At 54.0% G+C, this 8,442-nt stretch overlaps 1 protein-coding gene across 1 annotated transcript in view; it reads right to left on the bottom strand.

Annotated features, from left to right (window-relative positions):
- Positions 1-1,161: 1,161 nt before the first annotated feature.
- The window catches only part of KLK9 (kallikrein related peptidase 9), an 11,611-nt gene continuing 4,330 nt past the window's right edge, over positions 1,162-8,442 (bottom strand). The window contains exons 5-9 of the mRNA XM_011382916.2: positions 5,732-5,876; positions 5,439-5,595; positions 3,052-3,317; positions 1,787-1,923; positions 1,162-1,506 (exon numbers count right to left, since the gene is read on the bottom strand). Coding sequence (XP_011381218.2) covers positions 1,354-1,506; positions 1,787-1,923; positions 3,052-3,317; positions 5,439-5,595; positions 5,732-5,876 — 858 coding nt within the window. The 3' untranslated portion in view covers positions 1,162-1,353. The remainder of the gene's footprint in view (positions 1,507-1,786; positions 1,924-3,051; positions 3,318-5,438; positions 5,596-5,731; positions 5,877-8,442) is intronic.

Here is an 8,442-nt window from a genome sequence, read left to right as displayed (position 1 = left end):
CAGAGGGGACTGGATTCTTATATTCCCAAGGAGGAGGCAGTTGGGGTCCCGGACACCCTCTGAGATTTGGGGAAGAGGGGGCTGAGATTCCCCAGACGGGATCTGAAGTTGGGGTCTTGGGCCCGACCCCGGGGCCAGGTGCCAGCGTCTGCGAATTTAAAGTCCAGGGGGCGGGGTCACCTACTGATTCGGACCCGGAGGAAGAGGCCCCGAGACTTCAGCTATCTGCCAGGTACAAGGTTCTGGAGCCTTTTAACTGGGAGGCCCCGCCTCCCGCCCCGCCTCCTCTCCCTCCGGAGCTGGCCGAGCATCCCGCGGGGTGAGTGAGGAGGGGCCGAGGGGCTGAGGGGCCGAAGGGACGATCTTGAGAGGGGAGGGCCTGGACTCTCCGGCTCCAGAGGCTGGGGAGAGGGGCCCAGCGCTGCGACTCGGGGTCAGAAGCGGGGAGGCCCGGACATCGGGGACCGAAGGAGGAGGAGGCTGGGGGCCGGGCCTCCCGACCCCGAGGAAGGAGGGGGCTGTGGGGCCCGGACTTTGGGACCGAGGCAGGAGGAGGCTGCTGCCAATCACCCCGGGTGGGAGACAGACAAGTCCTTGGTCCTGACACCTGGGGGCGGATCTGCGCCGCCTATTGTCCCCCGGGAAGGCAGGTTTGGGAGGCACCGTGACCTGGTTTCCCCTTTCCCCGGAGGCGTCGTGACCGGCCCGAGCAGAACCCAGGAGGCTTGCTGCAATAGGGCTGGTGGAGGCAGACTCCGGACGGGACCGGCGACGGGCTCGAGGTAAGTCGCGAGGCGCGGGCGGACTCCTGGCTGCCCTCGCCGCCCGCCCGCCCGCTGCGCGTCCGCCCTCCGCCCGCCCCCCGGCACGCAGGCAGAAGGAAGGCACGGCTCGCCGCGTGGCGCGTTTATTGGAAAACCAGCCATCCGCTGGCTCTGAGGAGGTCCCAGCCCTCCGCGCCCCATCTCCCAGGCCCGTCCCGCTTAGGAGTCAAATCCCAGACCCGCCCGCCTAAGGCGGGGCCGCGGGGGGCGGGGCCGGGCCGCCCGAGTCCCAGGGGCGGGGTCTCGGCGGAGGGGGCGGGGCCATCACGGCCCTGACGTCGCTGGGGGCGGGGTCTAGAGGGGAGGGGAGGGGCCACACGGGGCGGAGTCCAGAAAGGGGACGTCTCATTGGCCGAAGTTCCGAGGGGAGGAGCTCCTTGGTGGCTGTCCCTCCCGCCGCAGAGCCGCCAGGTGACGCTGCTCTGCGGGGGGCAGAAGCTGCTTCAGGACATCTGAGGTCAAAGGTGGGGACCGCTGAAGCGGGAACCCCGTGGTCCTCTCCTTTCTTAGTCATCCAAGGAAGCAGGGCTCAGTTATCTTCCATGGTCTTCCTGATCCAGTCCACATAGTGGCATACGCTAGTGTAGACAGCAGGGCGCCGGGGTCTGGAGCAGGGCTCTGATCCCCCAGATACCACACCAGCCAGGGTCCCGTTGCAAACCAGGGGGCCTCCAGAGTCACCCTGTGCGTGGGAGAAGAGCAGAGAAACTGTTCGACCAGTCTCTTCATGACATTCCACAGACCACTTCCTCCCTCCCAGGGACCCCCTAGTTTCTAACACCCACAACACCCAGATTTCCAGGTCTCCAGCCCCTCCTCCTCCAGACCCAGGAGTAAAAGCTCATAGCCTCCGCCTCTCCCCCGGACCTAGCATGCTGGGACCCTAGTCCCCTCTTCCCCCAGGACCCAGGAGTCCTAGCAGGATACTCATCCTCTCCATCCGTCCTCAGAGCAGATCTCACCTGGCAGGAGCCCCGGCCCCCCTCCCACAGGCCGGCACAGAGCATGCTCTTGGTGATGTGGCCTGGATATGCCCAGTGGCAGAGTATAGGCTCCAGGATGCTGATGTTGGCACACTGCAGCGTGAGTGGGTACTGCACTGTTGGGGAAGGAAGTCAAAGAGGGTTGGTAGCTGTCCCCAACACACTCAGTACCCACCCACCCCCCCTTCCTAAGGAGGATCCATGGAGTCACGACATAAGTTTCTCCAAGGTTGAAGCCCGGGACAGTGACAAAGAGAATCATAGCATGAAAGAGAAACAGATGTATGTGAAGATGGGCTAGAGGGGGAGAGAGAGAGAGAGAGAGAGAGAGAGAGAGAGAGAGAGAGAGAGAGGCAGAGAACCAAGAGATAAGAAGAGATACTTATATAATTCACACACAGAACAGTAGAGACCATAGAGGGAGATAGAGACCTCTTAAGGGGAAAGAGATTCTCAGAGGAGGCCGTGAAGAAATTGGGGAAAACGGGCCCAGAGATATCCAGTGAGGAGGTAGCGAGGTAAAGGGGAAGAGATATTGATAGGGAAATGGTTCTTGATAGGTACAGAGATAGAGATTTAGAGATATTAGGTAGAGATAGAGATATATACAACGTATCGAGATCGATATGGATGTAGACACATGTACCTTCATGTATAAAATGTATAGGCACAAACTTAGATGCATCCAGGGGCCTGATGGGTAAACAGAAGTGGACGGAGGGGACCGTGTAGTGGTATTGCCTGCAGGGGGCCACCTTCACTGACTCTTTCCAACAGCGCTCACTACTTTGGGAATGTGGGCTCGAGTTTTTCAAGCAGATCCAGAAACTTAGCTTTTATCTAAAATCTTCCAGGTCTCAGATGTTGGTAGCAACAAAGTCTGACTTTTTTTCAAGGCCCTTTGAAAACCAGTACTAATGTGGGAAGCCCTGTTTGGCTGATAGGTTGTTGATCTGTGACTCTGAGAGACGTAGGCCTTATTTTGATTCTCAGATGTATCGATTTTCGCATTTAAGCATCCCTGAAATCGGAGTGTGTCATCAGGTAAATGGTGTCACACGAGGATCCATTCTCAGTGGGTTCTGAAATAATAATACATCTTACGATCGATAGCATCTTAGATGTGATGGTACATATGGGTGGATAGATAGAGGGTAGAAATGAAAAGGCAGAGAGAGAGGAAGAGGAGGGATTCAGAACAATAGCATGAGACCTAAGGGAGTGTGTCATGGGCAAGGCTGTACCTAAGGGGCTGGACACGGCCCCCCAGCCTGAGATGAGGCACTGGGTGCCTGGGGAGACGCAGGTCTGACTGAGGTTGAGGGGCTGCACGGCAGGGCCCAGGCGTGCCTGCCTGGGCAGGCGGATCAGCATGATGTCATCGTTGTGATCTTGGGCGCTGAGGTCTTTGTTGAACCCAGGGTGGGGAAAGAAGTCCTTGACCCGGAACAGCTGCTCTGGACCCTCCCATCTCCAGAGGTGGTGCTCCCCCAGGCGGGCCCACAGCTGCCTGCGGGGACAGGTCTCAGAGGTCAAGCCGAGCGTCCACCAGGGTGCCCCGTGATTCTCCACAAGCCACCTATCCTCTCTGGGTGTCTGCTCCCCGCTCCGCCCTTGTGTTTGCCTCTGCTTTCGTAGCTCTCCCCCCAAAGCTCACGCCCTTTAAGTCCATGCTGAAGGAGCCAGCTTTTTCTTGCTTCACCTGGAGCCTTGGTAGTGACTGGGTCCCCTGGAACCATGTAGGCACATGGATGTTCCGCCTACAACACAACAACAGCCCCACCCCCTGCCCCCGCAGGTCTGGCGGCTTCCGTGGGGAGTGGCTCTGTGTGTGTTCCAGTGTGTGTTCCAGTGTATGTGTGTGTGTGTGTGTGTAAGGGGATGGGATATGGAAAATCCCCAAGATGAGGGGTCATCTGTGGCCTCGGGCTTTTCCTCTTCGTCATACCCTTCACCCATCGACGCATTTCTTCTTGGGGTCTAGCCTCAAGCCCTCTCACGGCAGTTCTAATTCACTTGTTCTGCCCTAAACCGCTGGGGACCGTCTGGGGGTCTACACGTGCATCCCCCGAACCTCTGACCTCTCGCATTAGGGATCAGGCTAAAGACCGAGAACTCGGGGTTTGAGGCGTATGAGATGTTATTTCTATCTCTCTCCCTCTCTGTCCCCTCGCTGCCAGGAAACCAGCCTCCCCCACCCCGACTCGCCCCGGCTTCTGAATCCCTTCCACCTCCAAAGCTCTTCTCTTTCCCTCCTTTATCTTTGGGGCTGAAATCCGAACATTGTTCTTCTAGCCTGATGTATGTGCCTGAGCGAAAAGAGGCCCCATCGTGGACCAATGCATGATGGGAAATTCCCACACCGCATCTTGTACCAGCATCTGAGCTTCTTTCCTGGAGGGAACAGCATCAGAGCAGGATGGATGGCCTCTTTCCAGAGAGATGTAGAAATCATTTTTGCATCAGATAGATTCTAGGATTCTATTAGAATGCCCAGAATCTAAGATTCTAGTACGTTAGAATTCTAACGTACTAGGAATCCATGATTCTAGAATTCTGTGAGGCTTGAGTTCTAGAACGTTACGAATCCAAGAGTCCAATGTTCTAGATTTCTCTGGATCCCAAACTCTTCGATTTTTAAATTAACCGAATTAAACCTAGGACTTAACGAGCCTAGAATTCTAATATTCTGGGACGATAGACTAGAATGCCATCATTCTAGAATTCTAGAAATCTGTGATGTCGGAAATTTGAGGATCTACGATTCGAATAGTTTGAGACTCTAGAATTCTCTGATTTCAAGATTCCGGAACGATATCCTTCTGGGATATCAAATCCGCCAGATTCTAGACATTGATAAACATACGTTTCTGGAATGTTCTTGGTTCAAGATTCCAGAATTCTACGAAACAGTATTCTAGACTACTGAATCTAGGACTGTGAGCATCTGCAGCCAATGAACCTACCCCAAAGACTCTGAATCTAAGATTCTGGTATTGTGTGACTCAGCACAACTACTAAGCAGATGAACTGTGACTAGTCCAAATCGAGATCTGTCATATAAGTAAAACACATGTCTGATTTCAAGGGCTTACACACACACAAAAAGAGTAAACTGCATCAGTCATAGGTGTTTGAATGTTGATTACATGTCGAAATCATATTTTTCAAGTATCGAGTTAAATCTGTTATTAAAATAAACATTTCTTGTTTCTTTTTTCCTTTTTTCAACACGTCTACTAGAAAACAAACTTACACACGTGGCCGGCGTTATTTCCCACTGGACAGTGCTGCTCTGTCTCTACGGATTCTAGAATTCTCAGAGGCTAACGTAGAACCTCGTGGATCCAAGACTTTAGGAGCCTACGATTCTGGATTTCTCTGAGTCAGAGTTGAGAGTTCCTAGTGTGTAAACTTTGAATCTTGGACTTTTAGAACCGAATGACTTAAAACTCGAAAATTACGAGAATCAACTCTTTGTAATTCTAAGAGTTAAACTTCTGGGAACTGAAACAGAGGCTCAACTCTTCCTGCCTAGAGTTCCCTCTCTCCTTTACCAAAGGCCCTTGCCACCCACCCCTGCCGTCACCCTTTCCTTAACCCCAGCCCCCTCCCCAGAGTGGTCACTCACCGCTTGTGACAGTGGGCAGCAGTGAGCAGCCAGCGGTCACTGATGAGGGACGCTCCACACAAGAGGTGGGTGCGGTAGAAAAGGCCGGCCTGCCAGGGCTGTGAGTTGGGTTGGCACTCCTGGGCGCCAATGGCTCTAGTGTCTGCCCGGCTGGTCCCTGGGGGCGGGAGGGAGGCAGAGGGGTTGATGAAGAGCAAGATGGGAGGGCATGGGAGAGAGGCAGAGATTCCTAGCGGGCTGGGGGTGCCAAGGGCAACGCAGAGGAGCGGTGGAACAGACAGTCAGAGCCTCACCTGCCAGGACAGCAAGCAGAGCACAGACGAGTCCTAGCTTCATGACCTTCCGGTGCCTGGGCCCTGGAGCCTGGCTCTGGCACCTGAGCTTCTTTATGGGAACACACACCATCTCCTTCCTCCTCCCTGGGGCCACCCCTGTGATTAATCAGGGTTGGGAAATGTCACAGGGGAGGGGGAAGCCCTGGGACCTCGACTGGAGGCCTTGAGAAGAGAGGCAGCGCAGGGGGTCCCTCGTTGGGATGAGCTGACCGCCTGCTGGGCCAGGGCTTGGCTAAATGGGGGAGGGGGCATGGGGATGGGGAGACCTCCTCAGGGGCTCCAGAGAGAGGGAGTCCTCATTGCCCATGACCTCTGGACACAGGATATTCTGTGGCCTGGAGGAGGAAGATTGTTAAGGCAGGATCCCGGGATCGCAACATGTTTGTCTCGAACGAAAAAGCAGTGTCGAGCTGGAGCCACGCAGAAATCGGGCTAGAGGAAGAAGAAAGGACCGAGACTTGGAGGAAAGAAGCCACGTGGGCAGACAGGATGCGGGCAAGGTGGGGAGAGAGCGAGAAATAAGAGGGGGAGGTAGAGACACAGAAAGAAGATCCAGGAGAGAGAGAGAGAGAGAGAGAGAGAGAGAGAGAACGTCAGACTGAGAGAGGCAGAGACCACAAAGGCATCTGAGCAATGTGGTCTTGGCTGGATTAACTCACTTGTGTCATGTCCTGCTGCCTTCTTCACGTGCTGAGCACTGCAAAGACCCAAGTACCCAACCTGCCTGGAACCAAGTACTTTCCCCTTTTTCTTAATACCACCAGATCTTGGTGGTATTAAGAGAATGAGAACATTCTCTCTTTTTTTTTTCCCCTTACCCATTTCCTCATATCCACGGTCCTTCCCATCACCCCATCCTTTCCGCCTCTCTCCTCATCCTTCCTTCTCATCTGGTGGGCAATCCTGGAAGGGCCAAGCCCAGATCTGACTCATCTGTGTCCCCAGAATCACCTGGTTCGGGCTGGGCTCCCAGGAGGTTTCAAGATATGGTAATTGAATGAGCGAATGTCTTTCTCAAGATCCTTTGTTTCCTGGTGAACTCCTACTAATCCTTCAAAGTCCAACCTAAACGCTCCCTCCTCCAGGAAGCCTTCTCTGATTTCTCCCGCTGGAATCCATCTTTTCCTCCCCTGAGCGCTCACAACCTCTCCCACTTGCCTCAAGCTTGACCGCGTGCTGGGTCTGGCCTCCCTTAGAACGCATCCTCACGACGATATAGCGGTTCGGAGCCTGGACTCTGGGATTGGACGACCCGGGTCCAAGTCTCGACGCCGGCGGTTATGCGGTGTGTGACCTCGGGCAGGCCACCGGACCTTTCTCAGTTGCTCCATCTACTGAGTCATGATAATCACTGGGATCGTAGGCGGATTAAATGAATTCGCACATATATAAAGCACTTACCACAGCGCCTGGCACGTGGTAAGCATTCAATAAAGATAATATGTCTGTCCATCTCCTACAGAGCCCTGAATTGTCTGTAGCATAATACATGTCACCCACGACTGGAATTACCTTACTTCCTCTCCAGACAGGGAGGTCTTGAGACTAAGGACTGAGCACCCACTGAGTGCTAAGTGCCATACTAACTGCTTTTAAGAATATCTCGATGGACTGTTTACTCCGTGCCTGGCAGTCAGGTAAGCATTTCGTTGTATTTTACCTCATTTACATCTCACAAGAGTCTATTCACTCTCTGTTTCACAGAGGGGAAAACTGAGGTAGAACATTCAAGTAATTTGCTCAAGCTCACGCAGTAAGCGATGGCAGAACATTTCCATCTGTACCTGGTGGAATCCTACAAATCCTTTACAACCCCATGCAAATGTCCCTTCATCTGAGGAGACATTCCCGAGTCCTGGACTTCTCCTTAGGGCGCCCTATACCTCTTTCTGTGACGGCATCGATCAAGTCGTGTTATTTGTTAACTCAGCGATCTGTTGAGTGGCTTCTGCCTGCCAGACACCGTACTAGGTGCTTGGAAAACCACAGTGAATAAGTCAGGGTCTTTACCCTCATGGGCCAGGTGGGAAGAGGGAGGGGACAGATCATTATAGAGTCAACAAATAAATGAGATCATTTTGGCTACAACAAGTGCTGTAAAAGAAATAAACAAAGCAATGGATTGGTGGCTGGTCGGGACCCGTCTAGCCAAGGCAATCCTGGAGGGCCTCTTTGAGGAGGGGACTTTTGAGTGGAGGCCTGAATGCCAAGAATGTAAGGCTCGCCTGTCTCCCTGACCTGACTAGCAGCTCCTCGAGGGTAGGGCTCGCTCTGATTCATCTCCAGGACCTGGCACAGGCATGACTAAAGGAATGGGTGAAGTGCCTTTAAAAATGAATCAAGTTTTCTAGCTCCCACCTACCCGGCTTCTGATCCTAACATAACAAACTCGGCTGACATGACTGACATTTCCTGGATGTGCTAAGGCGATCCCGGGTAAGAGTCAGCGGAGGAACCCTGAGCACCGGTCAAGCGACCTATAAGGGCAGGGGCCTTGCGGTCAACTCTCCGTTCCCAGCCCAGCCCCGGGCCTGCCGTGCGTGACACATGCTCGACAAACCGGTGTTCGAAAGAGGAAACAGACAACCCGTGCTGGATGGAAATTTCCTATCGAGAACATGTCCCGTTGGCGTAACGGCGCCAAGGTCCAGGCTGAGCCGAGATGGCCG

This window comes from Pteropus vampyrus, unplaced genomic scaffold (assembly GCF_000151845.1).
Source record: "Pteropus vampyrus isolate Shadow unplaced genomic scaffold, Pvam_2.0 Scaffold494, whole genome shotgun sequence".
NCBI classification, from domain to species: domain Eukaryota; kingdom Metazoa; phylum Chordata; class Mammalia; order Chiroptera; family Pteropodidae; genus Pteropus; species Pteropus vampyrus.
The sequence above is the reverse complement of the archived record's forward strand: the minus strand, read 5'-3'. Positions and strand labels throughout refer to the sequence as shown.